Source organism: Gobius niger, assembly GCF_951799975.1.
Source record: "Gobius niger genome assembly, chromosome: 3".
NCBI lineage: Eukaryota > Metazoa > Chordata > Actinopteri > Gobiiformes > Gobiidae > Gobius > Gobius niger.
Window position 1 is genome coordinate 18,551,814 of NC_136854.1, and position 23,678 is coordinate 18,575,491.

At 39.5% G+C, this 23,678-nt stretch overlaps 3 protein-coding genes across 4 annotated transcripts; 2 read left to right on the forward strand and 1 right to left on the reverse strand.

Moving 5' to 3' along the window:
- Positions 1-337: 337 nt before the first annotated feature.
- abcg2d (ATP binding cassette subfamily G member 2 (JR blood group)) lies at positions 338-6,340 on the forward strand (the record flags this gene model as incomplete). The annotated part of the gene is made up of 15 exons (XM_079553645.1): positions 338-546; positions 1,293-1,352; positions 1,450-1,564; positions 1,639-1,791; positions 1,874-2,031; positions 2,097-2,248; positions 2,317-2,418; positions 2,547-2,797; positions 3,713-3,795; positions 4,454-4,543; positions 4,642-4,763; positions 5,071-5,225; positions 5,316-5,405; positions 5,929-6,035; positions 6,193-6,340. 15 exons carry the CDS (start codon positions 338-340, stop codon positions 6,338-6,340), a joined length of 1,995 nt encoding a protein of 664 aa, XP_079409771.1.
- Positions 6,341-6,698: 358 nt separating this feature from the next.
- Positions 6,699-13,688, reverse strand: pkd2 (polycystic kidney disease 2). The gene is made up of 15 exons (XM_079553838.1): positions 12,719-13,688; positions 12,528-12,641; positions 11,983-12,116; positions 11,634-11,884; positions 11,325-11,549; positions 10,016-10,244; positions 9,772-9,942; positions 9,517-9,698; positions 9,312-9,432; positions 9,126-9,224; positions 8,521-8,642; positions 8,320-8,437; positions 8,044-8,207; positions 7,812-7,959; positions 6,699-7,537 (listed from the first exon to the last, which is right to left on the reverse strand). Exons 1-15 carry the CDS (start codon positions 13,137-13,139, stop codon positions 7,325-7,327), a joined length of 2,712 nt encoding a protein of 903 aa, XP_079409964.1. The 5' UTR covers positions 13,140-13,688; the 3' UTR covers positions 6,699-7,324.
- A 930-nt stretch (positions 13,689-14,618) lies between these two features.
- On the forward strand, positions 14,619-20,975 carry g3bp2a (G3BP stress granule assembly factor 2a). Of its 2 annotated transcripts, none has more exons than XM_079553846.1 (13): positions 14,619-14,786; positions 16,173-16,291; positions 16,368-16,449; positions 16,554-16,727; positions 16,874-16,964; positions 17,064-17,169; positions 17,260-17,440; positions 17,569-17,670; positions 17,802-17,904; positions 17,996-18,055; positions 18,131-18,256; positions 18,341-18,468; positions 19,840-20,975. In XM_079553846.1, the coding sequence occupies exons 2-13, from the start codon at positions 16,197-16,199 to the stop codon at positions 20,107-20,109; spliced, it is 1,518 nt and encodes a 505-aa protein (XP_079409972.1). In that variant the 5' UTR covers positions 14,619-14,786; positions 16,173-16,196; the 3' UTR covers positions 20,110-20,975. The 2 variants fall into 2 exon arrangements, with proteins under 2 accessions (XP_079409972.1, XP_079409973.1); XM_079553847.1 differs by having other exon boundaries at positions 14,622-14,786; positions 18,341-18,459.
- The last annotated feature ends 2,703 nt before the right edge of the window (positions 20,976-23,678 follow it).

Below are 23,678 nucleotides of genomic sequence, written 5' to 3' on the forward strand. Positions count from 1 at the left end.
TGCAATATATGTTTCCCTCATTTATGTCCACAGCAGGAAAAGTTTTAAATTGATCTCTCTAAATTTCAATTTTTCCTGTATTCACGAGCAGTGACAGACCTTTTTAAAAATGCATGCAATTTCTGTTTTAATAACTAATTACATTGTCAATTTTGTGTCTTTAAGTGTTGTATAACACAACATTTGACCCATAATCACTTTTTGAAAAACTCTCCATAAATATATATTATATATATTCCATTTGCATTCAGCAAAACGGCGCTTATATCATTTCCTGTTTTCATATTGTTTTTTTTATATATTTATATACGTTTGTTCTTCACTCTTCAGAAAAAAAATGGAGCACCCCAATCATATCAACATTTCAATGATCGAAGACATAGGCCCTAACGGCACACACCGGAGGTCTGAGGTTCTGACAGGGCAGGACCAGACCCCCAGTGGCTCCACTGTGAGCTTCCACAACCTCCAGTACAAGGTGCAAGTGAAGAGCGGCACTGTGTGCAAGCGCAAAATTACCTGCCAAGAAATCCTGCACCAGCTCAAGTTAGTCTTCTGTATATACGCACCAACTACATATTTGAGTACAACTTTTTCAATGAATTTGCATAGTTATTATTTTTTTCAAGTCAATAAAATGCTACTAATGCAATACCCAACAACCTATTGATAAAAAGCTTTAAGTTATAACATACTTTTTCCTTTCTTGTTAACATAACTCACAATTTCATAATCATATGTTTTACAGTTTATATAGTTTATGGTTTGGATAAAAAATATTCAGGTTTTTGAAATAAATATTGTAAAGTTGCGATTAGTTGCACTTGTTGCAATGCAATGTTAGTAATGCGCAAATCAGAAGTTCAACGCATAAAACTGATCCACAAACAGAACAGTTTAAGCTGCATCAAACTGCATCGTTGTAATATTTTGACACTGTTTATTTAATGAAATCAGGCAAAGGCCTTTGTATAGAACCTCTGATGAACGTGAACATGAATTCAGTCTGCCAGGGGAGTAAATTAAACATTACTTTGTCTTTGAATTTACTTCTATGACACTGACACTTATTAATCTATTGTGGTTCTCCAACTTAAGGATTTACTGTTGTTTGGTTTTGTTGATTTATAATATATTTGAAAAATGTCACGAGTCTCTGAAGCCCTTGTATTTTTCTAGTTTTAAGCAATTATTCCATCTTAAAAGGAAAGGAATTATTTTGATGGGCTTGATATGTGGGAATCAATTGTTACAATTTGAACATTTATGTCATTGTTGTATTTGTTTGACAGTGGGGTAATGAAACCAGGTCTGAATGCCATCCTTGGTCCGACTGGAAGTGGAAAATCTTCGTGAGTAAACTGTGTTTCTCCTAAAATATTTTTTTCATGATATAAATAGAATACCTGGTGCAATTGCTGCTTGAACAAAATGTTTTTCGTTTCATAGTTTCTTAGACATTTTGGCGGCAAGGAAAGATCCCACTGGTCTCTCTGGAGAAGTCCTCATTGATGGAGCTCCTCAGCCTCCAAATTTCAAGTGTCTCTCAGGATATGTAGTGCAGGTACATCAACAATGACCAAGTACCAATGATCTTTCCTTCAAAAGTTAATATGATACTTTTTGTATATTTCACAGGAAGACGTAGTAATGGGCACCTTGACTGTGAAGGAGAATTTGCGCTTCTCTGCGGCCCTCCGACTGCCCACGGCTGTCCCACAAAGCGAGAAAGAGGCACGGGTCCGTCACCTCATTAAGGAATTAGGACTCACAAAAGTGGCAGATACTATGGTAAATCGCTGGTTTACATTGTGCCTATATTAAGTAATGCTAAAGAACATCAACTTTTATTTGTGCATTTGTGACATGGTAGGTGGGAAGTCCAATGACGAGGGGGATATCAGGAGGCGAGAGGAAGAGAACAAACATCGGGATGGAGCTGATCATTGACCCTTCTGTCCTTTTTCTGGATGAGCCAACCACTGGACTGGACGCCAGCACAGCCAACTCTGTTCTCCTGTTGCTCAAGAGGTACTGCTAAATGAATGAAGCACAATTATAATTCATACACAATCCTTTAAATGACCTCTTTGCAGAATGGCAGGTCATGGAAGAACCATCATCATGTCTATCCATCAGCCACGCTACTCCATCTACAAGCTGTTCGACACGCTCACGTTGCTGGTCAGCGGCAAAATGGTGTATCATGGGCCGGCCTCAAATGCTCTGGACTTCTTTGCCAACATTGGTTAATATATTGTAATGCATTGCTGTCCAGAATTGCTTTACGAAGATAATAACAGACTTTTCATGTAGGATATCCATGTGAGCCTCACAATAACCCAGCTGACTTCTTCCTGGATGTCATAAATGGAGACTTTACAGCGACAGCGATGATAAAACTGCAAGGCTCTGAAGGTAAAAAATCTATTCAAAGCGCTGAGTTTCCTCATTTAGTCATGAAAAAATGCAAAACTTTCCCATTTTGAATTTTGTCGTCTTTATTTAAGTTTTCTAATGTCTGCTCATCATGTGTGCGTGGTTAGACATGGACTTTGAAGAGCTGAGCGGTTCAAGGCAGAGCATTGAGGGGCGCTTAGTGGAGGAGTACAGGAACAGCTGCTACTTCAGAGACGCGCAGTGCGAACTTGAACACATCATCCAGGACAAACACTGCAGGTCACAGCCACTATCTCACAGAGTCACCTACAACAGCCCATTCTTGCACCAGCTGCAATGGGTGCTGAGTAGGACCTTCCAGAACCTCCTGTTGAACCCACAGACGTCTGTGGCGCAGGTAAAGTCATGTGTTGTCATTTGTTCATGTCCGTCTTGTTGAACTATGACTTTTTTAATGATTGTTTGACACTGTGTGTCAGATGAAGGAGTTCACAGCATGCACAGAATGATGGTATAGTTATGAACAGGATACGCAGACAGCAGATCAGGGGTCAACACTTAATGCCCTCCTTAGACTCCTCATGGCGTCAAAATGCAGAAGTATCCGCACTTTAAGAATTATTAACAGCTAATTGGCCCTAAATAAGTCACAATAATCCTTCAAAAGTGGCTCGGGACGGCATGGGCACCCTAATCGGCTTTGGTGACTGCTGTGACCCCACTATTGCCTCTCTGGGCGAGGAGCTGCACTGATATCATATCAGACCAAAGCCCCTTGGCCTCACTATAGATTCATCACATGATGGCGCCATGACCTATCAGTGCAGTGGCCTGCTTTCACATGAGAGACCAGGGGGAATGAGGTGAAAAAGGCTCACCCTTATCAGCTTATCCCCCTCACCCTGGGAACCGCTTTGCTCTGTCATAATCTGTCAATTGTTGGGATTAAAACTTGTGTTGCTTTTTGTTTTTCCCACTCTTTTACCTTATTGCCTCTCACCACGTGTTCATGTTGTTCTATCTGATAAGCGGCTTTGGACGTTAGGAATGATGTGCGGTTGAGAGCCCTCAAATGAACCTTTAATTTGAGAGGCGACCATAGGATGGTGGTTGCTTTAAGAAACTTTGCAATTACACCAGCAACATGCTTTTTATACATTATTGTAAATCAACAATTATTGAAAGTATGATGGCAGAGACTGGACTTTGCGTTGTTGAATGTTGTCAAATTTGCATCAACAGTTGTTTGAGTGTGTGTGCAATGTTTCAGTTAGTCCCCGTTTTGAGCCTCTGTGTATTTTTTCCTCAACAGCTGACTGTCCACATCTTTCTCGCTTTAATTGTGGGAGCCATTTTCTTCTCAGTCAAAGACAACCAGAGCGGGATCCAGAACAGGTAAAAAAGAAAATGTAGCCAAGCACTTTGCTTCACTGAAATATCAATAAAAGATCTGATTATTGTTTAAAAAGCCAGCACTGAACAAATCTAGCACAGTGGAAGCCCTTCTTAATCCCATGTGCACGCTTCAGTGAAATATAAGGCCTTAATGTCATTATAGTCAGAGCAAAGGCCGTATAGCTGACTCCAGTGTACGCAGCTCAAGTGTCGGCCACCTCCCTATAGAGTCACGGGCATGTATTTGACCATAGCACAATCGCCTTAGCCACAATAATCTTCTAGAGGTTCAAACAAACTGGAGTATTTAGATTTTTTGTACCTATTTTTGTCACTGGTGTTGTCATGAGTTACTTTTGATATGCTACATCTAATTGATTTGAGAAACTAAAAAAAAGTTGAACCACTGCTTATTACAATAAAACAAAACAACAATACATTTATTTGAACTGCTTGAGTGATTCTCAAAAAGCAAGTAACATCTGAAAATAAAATAAATGTTTCTGAACTAGTGTTACAATGTCACAAAAATAATGAACCCATGAGGAGAATATGTAACTAAAATCGTCTCAAAATTACACAAAGACTAGAATTCCAGAGGAGCGCAAATTCTACCAGCGGTACGTGAACTACAGTTACACCCTCTTCTCCTATTCAGGATGGGCGCACTCTTCTTCATCACCACCAACCAGTGTTTCAGCACTGTGTCTGCAGCAGAGCTCTTCATCACTGAGAGGAAATTATTTGTGTATGTAACTTATTTAATTCCTGCAGTAATGACCTGATTATGATATAGCATAGAATTGTGAAGAAATGCATATTATTTTTGGCTCACTCTTTTGACAGGCATGAGTACATCAGCGGATACTACAGAGTGTCCGTCTACTTCCTGTCTAAGATCTTCGCTGATATCATTATGCGCACCGTCACCTCTGTCATTTTCAGCTGCATTGTGTACTTCATGATAGGTGATGCTTTTAATATACTATATATAACAAAAAGTGACATAACATGTTTATGTTATAAAAAAGTGGTTTATTTTGTATTCCTAAAAAGTAAATAAATCTCTTTATAGAGGTTGTATAAGGGGCAATGAATGAAATTTACCAGAGATCTAAACTTTTATGACATTCAAATGCGGCCCAACTATGATTGCTTACTTACTCATTCACTCACTCCATATATTAACTTTTTAAACTTGTATTTTTATAAGAATATCAGACTGATACATAATAAAACAGAATTATCTTTACATGATGTCATTTGTCCTTGCAGGGCTCAAAGCCACGGTAGAGGCATTCCTCCTCTTCACTCTGACAGTCACACTTGTGGCCTACACCGCCACTGCAATGACCCTGGCCATCGCGGCGGACCAGAGTGTGGTGGCTCTCGCAAACATCCTCATGACCATCACCTTTGTCTTCATGATGGCAATATAGAGTTTTAATTTAATACAAACGCTTGTAACAAAATATACATACTGTATACATAATTCATAAGTGTGCTTTCCTATGCTTTAGATTTTCTCCGGACTCCTGGTGAACCTCCCGAGCATCATGGACTGGCTGTCTTGGCTCAAGTACTTCAGTATTCCTCGTTATGGTCTTGCAGTAAGTGCTGTTGTCTGTGTTAAATAAATTATTGTGCAATGTTGATAATAAAAAAAAACATTCTCGCTAAATTAAAGATAAAATATATAGAATCTTAGAGGTTAGACAAAAAAAAATTATAACTCAATTTTGGTTGCCTTAATCCATCTCAGTATGTGCCAAACCTCATATAAAGTGGATTACCTTTCGATTTCAATCACTACTTTTTAAAATTAAAATAGGCCTTATGAAGCTGCATTTTGTGATAACACATGTAATAACAGTTCAAAATGTAATTTTTATGTAATTTGTTTCACTTGGTTGTGTAGTGCAATCATTACGGCTCTCTAGGGACTCCTTCTGCTTCAGTTTGTTATGTAAAAAGCTATTTGTAATCATGAAGAATCCATAATATAATTGTTTTAAAATATCTGGTAATACCGATAAGCATGAACAGTTTTTTGAAAAATCCCTACATACACCCTTTTACATATTGTGTTGTATTATATATTATTCATTTAAATGGTATTTCTTATATTTTTAGGCCCTAAAAGTCAATGAGTTTGTTGGTTTGAAGTTTTGTGGAGATGACTTAATGAAACCCATGGAAAGCAACAGGATCAACTCCACCGTTGGCACGACCGGCCTGACGTGAGTGCTTTCTACCTCTTTCTTTATACTCAGATTAGGGAGGGCAACATGTAAAAAACATTTTAGGTGATTGGTAATATTCAGAAAACGTCAACAAAAACCCACACGTTATGATATCCTACAAGATGACAAAGAATTTAACTATTTAATGTTGTAGGTGCACCGGTGAGCAGTATCTGGATTACTTGGGCATAGAGTACAGTGCCTGGGGACTGTGGAAGAATCATGTGGCTCTGATTATTATGATGATCATGTTTCTTATTATTACATATCTAAAACTACGCTACATGAAAAAGTTGACTTAAAGTACTTTTTTTGTATCCATTTTTAGGTCTAGTGAATTGATATTTTTTACCTATTCATTTAAAAACTAACAAATCACTTTTTGTTTCATAAATGTAGTAACTGTCTGTGGCTGAATATTCATTTGATCATATCATTATGCATTTATTTTTATTGCTAATAACGCAGAGTTATGTTTAATATTTTCTTTCTTTGACTTCTATTAAAAGCATTGTTTATCACATGCAAATTTCACCAAATTTTATTCAATTACATGATATACAATGTTTACAAGCTTTTTGAAGTATTATTATATTGCCCTTTCTTCTAAAAATAAACATCTAATGTTTTGATTATTTCATTCTTTTGTTCTCATTAAAAACTCTATACGGTCTCATTACTTTATTGAAGATAAGAACAAAATTAAAATGCATTATAAAAAATAAGGCACAGTTGAAAAATAAATGCATGGGTTTCCCATGAACACTAAATGCACTCCAAATTGAAGTTTGTTTAAAGTTACAATATGTATCAAAAATAAGCTATAATCGAAGCTTTACTGGAGCACAGAAGGTGAGTAAATATGACAGAAAGTGCCACACTTGTACCTAATGTGGGTTAAAGATGAAGCGATGTGCTACATTAACATTCAAACAAATGGCTTTTTGGTATGTTGGTGGAATGCTTACAAGTAATATGTAAATAATACACTGAAAGCAGCCAAGCACACTTCTTATGTAGTTACATTTGCTATGTTAAATACTGCATAGTACCAACAATAGTGAGAGGAAGCATTCATCAAATCCTCCTTGATTTTGCTTTACTTCATCAACACTTCTGAAAGAATCCTACCAACACTTTCCATGGAAAACACAGTGTGAGGAGAAACAAGCCCTTTCTGGGAGAACACTGTGCAAAATGTGGTGTGTGTTTCCTTAATTACTTCTTATAGCTACAGGAAAATGTCCAACTCAGTCTTTCCATGGTGAAGAGTTCCTGCCAAGCCTTCACACATGGCCGCTGCTCAGGGTGATGCTGCTGTCTTGCCCATCAGTGGACAGGACGGAGGGGGGGCGAGGTCGTGGGCCCACAGGAGTGACTGGCTGGGCGTGGCTCACCTGTGAGGCCATGTCATCAGACTCCCATCGCTCCAGCTCGTCTCTCACAAGCCTCTCCATCTGTTCTCTGTGGCCTTCTGTATCCCGTCCCAGCCGCTCGTCCTGCCACAAACAAAATTATTATAACAAAAAGTATTATAGTATTTTACTTTGTTTGTACATAAGGGCAATGAGCAAGGCCTAGTTCTATCTTTGGAATATGTTATGTTTTAGCACACAAACATTTCCCACTTTTTTTCTTCAACTTTTCCATGACACTGGTGTAAAAATATGAAATACCTACCGTCAGCGTAAACATTACAACTTGTCATATGCACTAAGGCCATTGCTTGCAGCGGTACTCTCACCCTTGTTTGTAAGATCGGTACATTCTTACCTCCATGACTCCATCCAGCAGTCTGCCCAGCACATCCCTCCTTTTGAGCTTGGCCCTCTCCATGGTCTCCAACTTCACTATCACGGCATCTATCTTAGACACTATGCTGCCAATGGAGTGCTCCATCCTGTCCACACGTCTCACCAGGCTGAGGATTAGACACAATGACGCTACTGTTAAAGCACACGAAGCGACATCACATACTAGAGACTGATGACAAAGAAATCCTTACACTTGGAATTCCTCGTAAGACACGCCCCCCGAGCTGCTGCCGCGACGACGAGAGCTGTGGCCACTGTCCTCATCATCATCCTCCTCGGAATCGTCCTGTGTGCGAGGGAAGCTGCGCCCAGTGCTGGGTCTGCTCAGAGAATTACGCTCCAACTCCAAGTCCTCCTGACAGATGAGAACACACACACACACTGAACATGGCTAACCCATTACAGGCTAAGATTCTTCATTACCCCTATTCTCTCAAAGCGGACACGTATGACTTTGATGGACTCACTCTCTCTTTCTCCAGATCGTCCCTCATTTGTTGGTTTTCGTGCTCTGTCAGCTCTTGATCACCTTCTTGGTCATATTTGGCAAAGATGGCCAGAATTTCTGCCTCTGTATGCCCCTTTCTGAAGAAAAAAAAACACATTTTAGAATACAGAAAATGTTAACAATATAACAAATATTTTTTTTCCGACACAACAAAACCAACCCTTTTAGATCTCGGCGAAGTTCATCTAAGCTGAGCTTGCCTCCGGCTTGACGCAGGCCGTCAGAGATATCGTCCACTGTTGTCTTCTTCAGCCTCAGCTTCATCAGCGCTTTATTACAGCCCTGGAAAACAAGCTGAAGAGTTATCATCCACTGATCTTTTTTTAATGGTAAAACGTTTGAACAAAACAATCTACATCATTTAGGCATTTTTGAAAAAATAGATAAGTAATTCAAAAGGCATGAGATAGAAATGTATCTGTTCTGAACTCTGGTTTACTTTTTTGTTTACTACTACAGTGTTTTGGGTGGGATCGAGATCAGACAAAAGTCAAAAGTTTAGTAGTTGCAGTAGTGGTAGAAGTAGAAAATGTATTGTCCCCGGGAGGAAATTCATTTGCGGTGAGTAAAAAATACGCAAACACAACACTGACCCCAGCAAATAAATCCAAACATTGACAACATCTAAAGAACAGGCCTGAGCTCAGATCACGTCCCATCAACCTCAATGTTTAAATGATTTCCGTAATAGCCCGCTCTGACAGACCAGCTGTACAGAATCTAAAAAAATCTCAAGTGGCTACTAAAGAAACATCATTACATTACCTTCTTAATAAGATCTGTCATCTCCATTTCAGACCTCTGCTGGGACATATCTGCCTTCACCTCTGAGTAAGTGTCATTGATGATGGCGAGGAACATATTCTAAACAAACAAAATTTAGATTAAGTTGTGTGTGTGTGGACCAATTCCTAACACAAACAGAATTAGCACACCATATGCAAGCCTTACCAGGAGGATGAAGAAAATAAAGAAGACAAAGGTAGTAAAGTAGAGTGTCCCGAGCACTGGGTTTGCCTCCTTAATTTCTGAAAAGTCAAAGTCTCCCAGGATAATGCGGAACTGAGTGAATCTGAAGATAAAACAATATATATATATATTACAACTTAATGCCCTTATTATAAGACTGTATATCAGTGTTGTTGACCACTCTTACATGCTATCTTGGAACGTGCTGAAATCGTCCACTTGAGTTCCAAATACTAAGTAGGCCAACTGGGCGTAAGCCAGGAAGATGATGAAAAACATGATGGCGAACCCCACAAGGTCCTTGGCGCAGCGAGACATGGTGGTGGACAGCTGGCTCATTGTCTTATTGATGTTTATGAATTTGAAGAGCTGTGAAGATAGCGGATATTTTAGAACGCAGTTCAACCACAGCATTTAAAAATGAAGATCTAGAGGCACATACCTTGACCCATGAGAAGAACACAATGACCGCTGCCACATTGTTGTACTGAACCTGCAAATTAGCCAATGCCTCGAAACACGGGTGAGCTGTGTGGTTCTCCAAAAGGATTGTGAGTAGGTTTGCCCCCATAGCGGTTCTGGTGATGTTCATGATAATTGCAGCTGCGCTTAGCTGTGAAAGATAACAATTGTACTTAATTATCTAACAGCAAATAAGTTGTGTTGAAAATGGCATGTATACAAACCATGACAATGAGAACGTCAAGGCAGTTCCACAAACTCTTGAAGTAATGGAGCCTATGGATGCGGATTTCCAAGGCTTCTTCCACTACATAATATAGGATGAACAGGCAGAAAGCTACCTCACAGAAACCCACAAAATAATCCCAACTTGACACGTATCGGATCAGTCGAACTGTCTGAAACTGCCAGGATGTCACAACTCCGCCTGTAGCAGGAAACTCCACCAACAACCTGATGAAAAATTTAATTCATTGTTACATAGAGAAAGAATGCCAGTCGGCAAACTTTTGGACATGGGGAATTTTGAAGTTATTCTGACATGGCAACTATATTAGGATCATTCACAGATTTAAAATTTGATGTTGTGTTTACAGAAACATGGCTCAACAATCATGTTCTGGACAGCGCCAGTTCACCAAGCTTTTCTGCAGCAGAGTGGACAGGGTTGTCTCGGAGAAGATGCTTTTAAAGCAGTACTAAGTAACTCATGCCCCTAGAGGCTATACGCGCCACTGCAGGTGTCGTACCATGTTGCAGTTTTTTACTTATTAATTGTCCGTGAGAGTAAATACTACACTGACAGAAAAAACAAAGGGAGAGACGGATATTGTACATCCAGTTACACAATGATGATAATTTTTTTCACTCAAACCTGGCTGTAAATACTGTTTAAGTGGCGCTAGCCCGCAGTTAGCTTTGCCCGTTAGCCTGTTAGCTTCTTCGTCATGATTCTATTAGTGTGTACTGGTGCCTCCAACCGGTAGGCAGCCAACTTGCAATTGTGTTTTTTTAGCCAGAGACACCAGGGGGAGATGAAAGACCCCCCAATAATTCCATTAACACTTGTATTACTCCCAAAGGGACTGCGAAAAGGATTTATTAAGGTAAACAAGTTACTTAGTACTGCTTTAACCTGCCCTCAGTCATCACTCAGGCCGTTCAGCCCTGCCAGAGTCTCGAGCCAATCAGGTCCAACCAACTGTAGGAAGCTTCAACAAACAGGCTGTCAGAAAGTGGAACTCTCCTCTTCCCTCTTTCTGCTGCTACAAATTGAGTTTTTAATAATAGTTAACATTGTTTTTGCACACCAGGGGTTCGAGAGTAATGAAATATTTATTGTCTTTGCTTTATTTTAAGTTGAATTAAAATGAAAGATTTTGTTATATTAATCTGTTTAGCTTTGTTTGATAAGGAGAGACAACTCTAAGCGTTATGCATCAAACTGAATCGATTGTTTTGACAATTAAGGCCGTAATGTGCGCTAATGTAATTGTAAATACATGACACATCACATCACTGCCTGATTCTTACCGGATGATGCAGAAAAGGTTGATGTTGCCATTGTAGACAGAAAAGTCGAGAAACACTGCTCTGCTGCCTCTGTCTAACCATGAGTTTTGTTTCAAATATTGCAGCTGAAGTGACGATTCCCCTTTTGTACGGGACAGGTCTTGGTAATATCCTCCACCTCCATATTTTGACACCTGGCCCCAGTGACTGCTGCTATTCATGTCACTTGCCGTTGTATACACCCACCTGGGAAAGCACAAATGCAAAACTAATTGAAAACTAATTGAATTAAATATTCTACAAAAATGGGTAGAGTATTTTGATACGTACGCTGTTCCATTCTTGGGGCCAAATGAAGCAGTGTCCTCATTGCTTGGGGTGTACATATTGTAACAGTCCTGGACTATGTCTTGGAGGTCCTCGTGAACAAAGCAGGACTCATTGCGCACTTTAACCTGTCGCAGTCGGGGGACCCCAAGGAGGAGATTCTCGTAGTATATGAGGCTCTGATTTGTTGATAAGCTTTTGTTGTTGTACCATACATCCCAGTACATGCCATTCACAAAAGGTCCTTCTGTAAACTGTATTTGTGGAAAACATTAGTTGCAGATTCAGTAATTATTATTATGTAATAGATCAATTACTTAGTTGCTGTATTTTTTTTTTTTTTCAAATATACCTTCCAGAAATCTTCCATAGTGGCAAGGCTTCTAAATGTTGAAGGATCTCCAGGCGACAGTGGTGTGTCCAGGAAAAGTTGAGACATGACTTTGGTATAATAGTACATGTTGGCACTCACCATCCCATACGTCACTGCATAATGTAAAAAAAAAAAAAGGGAAAAAAACACACACGCACACACAAATGTAAAGAAGTGTTTTGACATTTTCAGCAAGATAAAGTAGTCAATAGTTTTCCCCTGCTTGGAAAAACATACTCCAGTTGAGTGGCCTATATCAGGAAACCATTTCCTGATCCACCCCTAACCACAGTTTGATTCTTTGTAGAAAATCTAAATTTTGGTCACCATTCAGAATTATTTTTGCCACATATTAAGAATTAAAAAACAAAACCCTGCTTTATTTCATTTACCCCGTTTTATTCCTATAGCTTCTTTTAACATGTGTTAATAACACAGTTTATATATTTATAAACATGTCATATGAGGTAAGTGCACAAAAATGCTGTTATGAAGTTGATAATATGATACAGAAATGTACTTACAGATACACAGAGTGACGAAGAATGCTGTATATGTAAGCATTTCCCTTAAGACGTTCCTCAGATACCTTTCCCTGCTGCTGTCACTGTCTTCCATCAGTTCTGTGCCCCACAAAACTGAAAATACAAAAAGCTGTGAAAATCCTAAAAGAAATACACTAGTAAATACTGTAACTTGCAGTGAAAGCCTTTACCTCTAATCTTGTGGAGAATGAGTTTCAGGCAGCTCGGGTGCTCGTGTCTGTCCTGCTGCTGGTTGTCCACTGTGGGAGAAGGGTAAAGAGCTCCGCGGGGCATGTGGCTGCTGCCCCCGCCAGTGAAGCTACCCAGGCCGCTGCTGCAGCTGCTGCTACATGCCGTGGAAGCAGACCTCCGGCCGGGACTCGCTGGAGGCCAGTCCGCTTTCATAATCTCATCCTCAGGCTCAAACCCTGGATTGTCCCGGCTCCACGCTTGCCTGGACGGTGGGGATGGGGTTCCAATTGCTCCCCCGAGCCCCAGATCCTGATGTTGGATGTTCTCCATCTCTATCCCTTCGTTAGAGTCTGATTTGTGTGGAGTCCTGGCCGCCTGACTTTGCGGTGGCTGTTGCGGTCTAATTCGGGATGAACTCATAGTCCAGGCGTTGAGTTTAAAATTACTTAGAGCTTCAAAATATTAGGCTACCATTTGCTTTTGTATTTTAGACTTCTGCGAAACTTTAAATTTAAACGCATAACGCTGGATAAGTAAAAGTACCTTCTATCAAGCAATGCGTTGATCCTAATATCCAGCAGCAGCAACCTCTGCCCTTACCGAACTGAAAAAAAGCATCCTATAGCGTCCAGACAACGTGGGTTTTGTCGCTTTCTAGAAATTGAAAACCAGCTAAAATGTCAACTCGTTTGTTTACATTTTCTACGTAGAACGTAACTCAGTTTCACTTGTCGTAGTCGAGGAGAAGAAGTTGTCTTCCAGCTGCAAGACAGCCATCTTGTTCTTGAGCTGTTCCCCCAAAAAAGATCTTCCAGACTCCGACTTTCATTTGAAGGGCTCAAGTTACATTAGAAGTCATGGCGTCGCGGTGAGATCATGATGAGACTGGAAAAGTTCTATGATGGCGCTAACTCTAACTAGCAACTCAGATGCTGAACTTGCAGGAATTTGGACGGGAAATAGTTTTCTTTTTTAAAAATATATATATGTAGACTATTCTTTGAGATATACAAGTTTTGCGTCCTTGCTAGGACACAGACAAAGTAGCCTGCTAAAAATAGGGGCTTTCGAGGTTTTAGCTTTAACATTACGTAAGTTAACCCATGTTTTGGTCAGTGGTTACTATGACAACGTATCTCATCATCAGAACAACAACTTAGCCTGCGGTCACTAAATAAAGTACGCTATACTCTGTACCAATGCCATTGAATAAAGCTAAGACTGAGTTCACCTGTGAAGTGCATAGTAGTGAGCTCATGGATACATTAAAACCTGCACGCTTGCTCGTCAATGATGGAAACTCAAATTCCTGTGGGAATGATTCTAGGTGCTCCGTTGTTTTCAACTGTAGAGCTGGCTGGTTCCGTGGTTGTTGTTTTTTACCACTGGGTGGTGCTCAAAGTCAAGAAATTGTTATAGCCTGTATCGGCTAAAAGTGTAAGTGTGCATAGATAATGGTTATTGATTTGATTATTACCTAGAAAGGGAGGACAAAAAATGGTATTTTCCTTCAGGCATACACGCCATATGCATACCTAATGCATCATTAATTCAGTATCTAAAACACTCAGCAATCAGGTTTCTGAATTCCATCCGTTTCTAATTTGTTCTATATATTTTAAAATCAAGCGGGTGCAGATATCCGGAAATATTTTCAGGAAATAGTTGCAGTCATACATTTGTTTATTTTTTTTTTAAATTGCAATGTTGCACATACGTTCTATAAAAAAACATGAGGTAATTTGTGTGTATATATATGTTCTATGATATGTTATCACAGTGGTAGGCGTGCTTTGTGTGACGCATTCATTTATGTGGCTCAGTGCAAGTCTCTGATTGGTGCTCTCGCCCTGATGGGGGTTCCCTGCCCAGGATAGCAGGGGTACAACAATAGTCGCAGCTCTCACTTTAAACCTTCAATCTCTGCTTTACAGAAGAGATCTCAAGTGTAGTGTGTGAAACATATCACTCTTGTTTCCTGGATTAGTTTAATCCAGGACATTTAACAACCCAATACTAGTTATTTATTCTAACCTATTCTGTCTGCATAGATAGGTCCTTCACAAGGTAAGTTAGCCTTCCGCTTTGCTGTAAATTGAAAACGCTGACAAGCTAACACTGCTAACCAGTAAGCTAATGTTAGCCGCATTGTCCTATAAAAAAAACTATTCAACAGCCCTGTGTCAATTATTAACCACTAGCGGTTATCGTTGTATGTGTTGCTGCTAAATCGACAGTTATTTTGACGTTACCGCGATGGTGTGTAAGGTTACTATTCTTTGTTTTGTGTGAAGAACACAAACCATGTCACTGATATCATTGACTGAATGAAAGGGTTGGGGTGAAATGAAGCCCCCAAATAAACTTGATTTTAGTTCACTCTTCCTGCTAAAAAACAAAAGAAACATCCTTAACAGTCGGCGCCAATGCCATTTTATTTGCAACGCAATTGGATCATTGGAATTATTTGCTTTAGCTATTTAATTCATGGTACCTTCATCTAAAGAGTAATTGAGGATAACGTTTCAATATGCTCGTTGTCTGATATAATTCGGAACATTATGCGTGTTGTTATAAAACAATTGGCTAAAATGGACAACCGGCATTATAAAAAACGACGACGCCACAAGTCAAGCTAACGCTAAGAGTAGCTCAGCAGCAGTGGTGAAAAATGGGCTGTTCTTTTCTTATGTGCTGAGGAAGGAGGCCACCGGCAAATAGGCTGTAATATGCACTGGCACCTTTTCTTTTGTTTACGATTTTGAGTTCTCGACTGACGCTTAAGATCACAGCGGTTGTGAAGCACTTGAGATATAAATAGGAATGTAATGTAATTTGTCTTGTGAATGAACTAATGTCTAATGAACACGCTGATGATGATGTCTAAATATTGTTAGCATGAGACGCAGGCCTCTTATATACAGTCGGCCTGGCAGTTCATATCTGTAAACATCCCCGCGCAATACATCACTGAGTGTGACATTAATCCTGTTGTGGTTTATTCGGTTTCTTGTCTCAAGTCACTGCCCCGTTTTTTTTTTACATTATTATTCTACCCGGTTTCTCTTTGTCCAGTTGGTTGGGTATTGTGGCGCAGTTGAATGATAGCCTGTGTTAGCTGCTACCAACATGGTTCTTGTCAGGACAAAAACAAAGTCTGCATCTGGCATGTCTATGGCTGCAAATACCAAACGATTTAAATTATGAATATTCAGTTCTAATATGACAATAGGATGGTAGATGTACAGCATCTGGTATAGTTTTATAAGTTAATCAATAGATTATATCGTTTGGTTCTTGTCTAAAGCGTTGTGTTTGATAGGAAGTGACAATTGTGCTCAAGCTCATCTGATGATATCATAACTTAACTTAAACCATCTGCCTCAGAGCTTTGTTCATCTCCTTGGTTCATTGTATAAATGCAGTTTTTTTATCTATGTCATTTTTTTTTAGCACTTACTATTGTTTACCAAAGAAATGGTGATGGAGAAGCCAAGTCCCCTGCTTGTAGGGCGGGAGTTTGTGAGGCAGTATTACACACTGTTAAACAAGGCACCAGATTTTCTGCACAGGTACAATGCAAAACCCCAATTTGACATATTCCAAGCACCAACATGTCCCCACTAACCTCAATATTTTTGCATTCAGATTTTATGGAAGAAATTCTTCCTATGTTCATGGAGGACTTGACCCAAGTGGAAAGCTGGCTGAAGCAGTGTATGGACAAGCTGTAAGTTTCTTTACAGAGAGTTACAGAGTCACTCATTTGTATTTACGCAGTACGTGATAAATTAACAGCGACTGTAACCGACTTTTTTTTTTTTTACATGATAGGAAATCCACAAGAAAGTGATGTCCTTGCAGTTCAGTGAATGCCACACAAAGATCAGACATGTGGATGCTCATGCGACTTTGAGTGATGGGGTTGTGGTACAAGTCCTCGGGGAACTGTCCAACAATGGACAGCCCATGAGGAAGTTCATGCAAACGTTCGTCCTGGCTCCAGAAGTGAGTGTTGTCGCGCCATTAAACACTTAGTAACAAGACCAAGTCCAGTGTGCCAACAAAAGCAGGATGTGTAGCAAAAACGTGTTTTGGTTTGTTCTCAAACTATGTTTTTGTTTTAGACTAATGCTATAATATTTTTCCTTTAGGGTTCAGTGGCAAATAAGTTCTATGTTCACAATGACATATTCCGGTACGAGGATGAGGTTTTTGGAGACTCTGAGGCTGAGCTGGATGAAGGTGTGTATTGATGCTAATAATAATTAAAGAAAATGTATGTATCCAAGTGATTTTAGATTGTAGCTAGTAACTTGTAACTATTTTGCATTTATTGTTCAGAATCCGAGGAAGATGTTGAAGAGGAACCAGAGGAGAGGCAACCTTCTCCTGAGCCGCTTCAGGACAGCCCAAACAGCACCACCTATTATGAATCCCACCCTGTCAGGTAAGCACAAATTGAAATAACATTAACTTCAGCCGATGTTATGTTCATGGTTGTATTTTATTTAACACAAAACTTATTTGGTGTCTGCAGTAATGGTGTGGAGGAACCCATGGAAGAGCCAACAGCAGAAGCAGAGCCTGAGCCAGAGCCTGAGCCCAAAGCAGAGGAGACGAAAGCGGACGTTGATGAGAAGGTTCTGGATGAGATGGAGGAGAAAGCCCCTTCACCAGCCCCCGTAGAGTCTCCTCCAAACCCCCAGGAACCACCCAAAGTAAGTCCTCTTCATCATCACATTTTCCCTTTTTTGCACACAACATTAACTTCCAGAGTAAACCATGATTTATCCTACTTTATCGTTTACATTCGTTAAAGTCTAACCCTCTGTTGTTCTTTTTCAAGGCTTTCTCCTGGGCTTCAGTTACCAGTAAGAACCTGCCTCCTACTGGACCAGTTGTCACCTCTGGAATATCCCCTCATGTTGTCAAAGCTCCAAGCTCACAGGTGACCAGCCAGAACTTAAGAATGTTCACAAGATGCCCCCATTAATGGGTGTTACTTCATTTAAACAATATTACTACATATAATGCTACTTTGAGTACATGCAGCATCATTAAGCTTTCTATCCTGCACAGCCACGTGTGGAGGCCAAGCAAGAGAGCCAGTCTGCACCCCTTCGACCAAGAGACCAGCGCACACGTGACAGACCAACCTTCACTTCTCGTGGACCCAGGCCTGGTAATCCCACAATAACTTTTATATTGTCAGAAACAAGGCCTTAATATTTGCAAGATTTTAATTTTTTTTTAAATTTGCGGTTCAACTTTAGATGGTGTTGCATCATCAGACTCTCAATCAGGAAAACCACATTTGAGCTTTGTCAACAAAGGTTCAGGAATGCTCTTTTAAAGTATTTATTTTCTCATGTGACTGTTGCAGTATACATGTGTGTTCTGTTGTGCAGGTGGTCGAGGGGAAGACTCTGAAATGGACAGCAGACGAATTGTGCGTTACCCCGACAGCCACCAACTTTTTGTTGGTAATCTCCCACATGACATTGATGAAATTGAACTGAAGGAGTTCTTCATGAGTACGTTCTTTTATCAAGCTGTGTAATGTTCCGTTGGTAAAGCTTATTTGATTATTTGCTAATATATTCACATGTCTCCTGCAGCGTATGGAAATGTTGTGGAACTGCGAATCAACACCAAGGGCGTGGGTGGAAAGCTGCCCAATTTTGGCTTTGTGGTTTTTGATGACTCTGAACCTGTGCAAAGAATCCTGGGGGCCAAGGTAGAAGGGGCATGTATTGACATTTCATTATCCATTTCATTCATCTGGTGGAGGTTATCTTTTTTTTTTGTCTGTGAATTTATGCTTTTATTTATTTTTATTTTCATTTTTATTTACTCCATAGCCCAGCCTGTCCGACTTTCCATACAAAAGGACTGTTTCTTAGCTGTATTAACATGCCGTAATAAACCAATAAAATGGCTACTCCAAAATTTTAGTATAAACTAAATACTCCAAAATGTCTTCAAATGCAGAAGATGTTACACAAATATCCTTAAATAAGTCGTTCTAATTTATTTCACCTCCTATGAGTGGGACAGCCCAATCAAAAAAGAAAAATGACAATTGAAAGATGGCAAAAATGTATATTGTGCATGGTTGGATCCAAGTAGAACTTAAATATGCAACAAGAAGAAATGGGAGTGAGACAACAAAAAAAAGAATAAACCTTTTATTGAAATGAAATAAATAAATAAAAGAGCAAAGTCATGAGGGATGCTCTTTGCAACATTGGCACAATGTCCCATGTTTGGTGCTCTTTTTCAAAGTCCAAACAGGCAGTTCTGTGGCATTTAAGGGGACGAGGCCTTTGAAGGCGTTTTTTTTGTTTTGGAAGCCCTTCAGTCACAGATGCCTCTGATGGTTATTGGGATGAAGTGGGCTTCAGAAACGGCTTTATTTGGGTCGAGGATCGTCCAGTGTCTTGACAGTCAATCGGATCCTCCAGCTCAGTGCTGGTGACATTTTTTTGGGTATTCCACTTCAATTTTTTTTGTTCCATAACCCTCAGGATCTTTTAGGAAATTCAAAATGACTGTCTTACTGCGTTCCACCTCAGTAGCGATGGCGCGCTGCGAGAGGCTCCGCTTATGCAGTTCAACAGCCTGAGCACGTTCAAAGCGAGAGTTTTTTTTGCCTTTGTCATCAGGACGCTATGACAGTGTGAATACCTGACAGAAAATCATTTAACACAGATTTGGCCTTTTAAAGGCATCTACTCCGAAACGATCTATTTCATTTTAATTGTTTTCAATAAAATATTTACTTAAAAAACGTTTTTTGTCTCACTCCCAATTCTTCATGTTGCATATTTAGGATCTACTTGGAACCTTGTTAAGAATCCAACCATGCAAAATGTGAATTTCTGCCATCTTTGAACTGGTCTTAAACTTTTGTGTGCTTTTGCTGTGTCAATTTTCCTGTTTCTTAGTTTACTGTGTGATCTTGTGTGTCCTTTTTCTGACATTTCTGCATCATCCCAAGTCTCGTAAGCCGCCATGTGTGTTTTGACTCGAGAATTTAAAAACCTCATGAGTGCAAATTCCATTGGACCTTCCTAATCTTGCTATTCAGTGAAATAACTTGCTCTTGTTCCTGCAGCCCATCATGTTTCGGGGTGAGGTTCGCCTGAATGTTGAAGAGAAGAAGACGAGGGCAGTGCGGGAGAGGGAGACCCGAGGAGATGACCGCAGGGACATGAGGCGCAACGACCGCGGCCCTGGAGCGTCCCGGGGCGTTGCTGGCAGTGGGATGGTGCGAGAGCGTGACGGACGGGGACCTCCTGCTCGAGGAGGCATGGCCCCCAAACCAGGTCTGGGCAGAGGCTCCGGAGGCCAGAGCGATGGCCGCTTCACCACCCAGCGGCGTTAGAAGAGCACTATTTACAGTGCGGAAGTAGTACCGTGTTCATCCTCAATCGTTCTCAACGAAAAGAAATCTTCATGTACAAACGTATATATTTGTTTCTGTTTTTTTTTATTTTTTTTTACGTTTTTTGTTCCCTCCTTGCTTTGGAATGTGACACAGCCTGTCAACTATTGTTTGTGAAATAGACAAGACAAAACTAAATAAGCAAACAAATTTTTTGCTTTAGTTGTGAGCTGAGCATCCTTTTCAGGTATGTCAAGGATTCACAAACTTAATTTGTAAATTTGTGAAAGAGGCAAACCAACCAGGAGTAATCTGCCACATTAGACGGGACTGATAAAGCTTGTACCTCTGATAATTCAGCCCATCATTTGGATAAGAGATTATATGCCTACTCAACTGGGGCGCTGCTTCACAAGTCAAGTCTCACTATTGCACATTTTTAAATGGTAGTTTTCTGACTGTCTGTTAGAATAAGTGTGAGATGCAAAATTTGTGCAGATCCAGGGAAAGCGCTTGCCTTTTTACATTTTTTCTTATGAGAGAACACTGCTTGAAAATTGCATACGGCACTCATCAAAATGCACTAATGGGTACTTTTTGTCGTATTACATTGACCTCAGTGTTCGGGATGCAGCTGGAGAGACGCATTTGTCTCTAAATCAACACAACTTATTGGGGCAGGCCTCATTCACAGCCTGTCTGCTGTGACTAATGTACTTTTCACACTTTTGACCCAAAACTGCACTTCAGTTTCTGCTGGATGGACAAGATCACAAGCAAATTTACATGATATTTTTCCTCATTTATACCTGAATTAGAAAGCCCAGATTCTGGACTTTCACAAAGTTTGGGGAATGGACTGTGTATAAACAAAATTGAACCATTGCAAGTGGTGGTACGGATGGTGGCTTGCTTCTTTTTTTTTTTTTTTTTTTTCTTCACGTTTCTTGACCAGCTAAACAACAAAACGGATGGACGATCGCTCCCTCCCTCTCAATTCCTGCCTGGCTCTTCAGTGGAGAGAAGCAGAATAAATGTACAGTTGAAAAAAATCATAGTTTACTCTACGCTTTTGATTTCTTTGTAAATTTTTACATTTGTCAACTTGATAAAAGCATGATGGTGCCTTCTCTTTCACCCTTTTGAGTCTTACTACAGCTTTGCAGCTCCAGGCTCACTGCCTCCTAATATTGAGCTGCTCATTTTGAACTATTACTGGGAGCAGACGAAAAAATACTCAGTATTCAGATTGAAGTTTTTCTTTTCTGGTGCATATTTCATGTTTCATACTGTTTTACTACCTAAGATAATCTGCTGTGATTTTTGTACATTTATTTTGTATGTGTATCTGTTCTGGATTTTGTAGTGACAATAGGTGCCTCGCGTTCTGTTTTGTTAAATGGTTACGAGGGTTCAGAACTACTCACATAAGGTACATTAAAGATGGTGACATTAAAATGCTTGGTCCTTGGTTTGACATCGAGCAACACAACCATGCTACAGTTAATTTACAAAGACTCTACCGTGCAATGTTCTCGGCCTCAAGCGTGCTTTACTCATCTTACTGCAGCGCTTCAAATAATCCCAGGACGTTATATCCCCATTTTTGAGATGAGACAAATAACTGAAATTATCAAAAGGTGAATGGATTTGTTTTTTTTTGTTTTTTTTACACTTTTGATTGTGCTTTGCTTCTTTTTTTTGTCCCCATTATGGGCAAGCCTAATTTGATTGCCAAAGTACAAGTCCACTGACTTTTTACTACTAGGTAGGAAGGGAAGACCTCAGTCTCAGCTGGAAAGGAAAAAAAATCTTGTCTTGCACTGAAATGTGATGTGATGTAGCATTTTTTTCTGGACAATTACACTCATGAGGTCTTCCTTGTCTGGTGGTGTTGCACTATTAACATAATTTCTGGGACAATCTTGTCTGTTTTAGATACAAGTTTTTCCAAAAATTCTGAAGCGTTATAATTTGGTATTGGCATATAGCGTAATGGTCTGCTCTGTCCTGCAGTGTCCTTAGTTGTACGCCGCTCCTGTACTAAAGAAATGTATTTTTAGATGGGGAGTTTCCGTTGAAAATTTGCTACTCTATAGGACTGTTTCCTCAAATACTGAAAGCCTTTGCTCCTTGAATTTTGACAGGAAGCTCTTGTAGTTGCCCATTGCCCTATTTGTATTTTCAGTGGGTTCTTGCAGTCCTACTTTAAACAGTAATTACAAGTGAAAGTGTGGTGAAGAAGAGCCATCATGCTTTGACGCTACTCTGCTTTACATCGTACTGGTGGTTAAAAATATTTGAGCATTAAAGTTTTATTTTTTACATGATAAAAATAGTGAATCTCCATTTTCCAAAGGATCCTTTCAAAAAAATATTTTTTCATGTCTAAAATGCAGTAAATGGATCCTCGTAGTGAATCATTCCAGTCCTTTTAGAATAGAACAAAGTACGTTGGAAGCGGGTTCGTAAACAGTTGGCAGCCATGTTAATGAACTGTGTTTACCCTTTACTTGTTGCTCATGCAAGATTGTTGCAGATGGAGACTATTCTTTTTGTTGAGTTTTTTTTAATTTTCCTTTCCATTTTGAATGTGTTGGACTTGCATACAATAAACTACTGATATCATCACACTCATACCCCTCGTCATGTTTACAGGTGACTGAATGAATCATCTTGTCACTGGAAGCTATTTTTGATTTTCATCAATTGAAGCTGAACAGAAATGTAGAAGTAACATCCTTGTACAAATCAGCCCACAAACCCAAGGGCCCTTCATGTTGTGTAATGTGTGGGTATTTCTTGTTATTAATAGTTTATACAGTGATTTTAAAAAGTTTTGAGACCTCTATTTGCTTCTATTTTATCATGTTGCAGTCCTGTACTACAATCGTACAAATGTATTTGCTACTGGTACAAATTCTACACATTGCCCTACAAGTATACATACAATGTCTTCTTTTTATTAAGTATACATCCATATGTAACTAACATAATTATAAATACACTGGACATTTTGAATACACTGGACTTTCTGACCCATTGAGAGGATGGGGTGCTGTAATATGAAAATACTGTGTAGCATGTCCAAACCTTTTATTAAGAGGCACATCTTAATAAACACTTGCTCTCACACACACAGTTTATAGTTAACATTTAAAAAAATATACAGATTTTTTTTGTGGCATAAATTTTAAAGCTGTCGGCTAATTCAAGTTGTTTGGGGACAATTACCTGCAACAACAAAGAAAACTTTAACCCGACTCATTCCAAAGCTTTAAATCAAAATTGTGATGCTTTTGAATATTCATAAAAGTTAAGTCTTTGGTAGTAAATTTCTATTCATTGCCCATGGTACAGAAAAGTCCTGCCATTTTTTTTTTTTTTTAAAGTGGGTGGCATTGATATTTCCAGAACCCACTGAACATGTTTATACACATAATTGTCTAAAACAAATCATTGTTACTCAAGACAGACAGGTCAAACTTAACAATTGTGGACGTTGGGCATGCCTATGATAATATTTTCTTCAATCTTACAATCTTACAAGCACAGCGTAGAATAAAGGC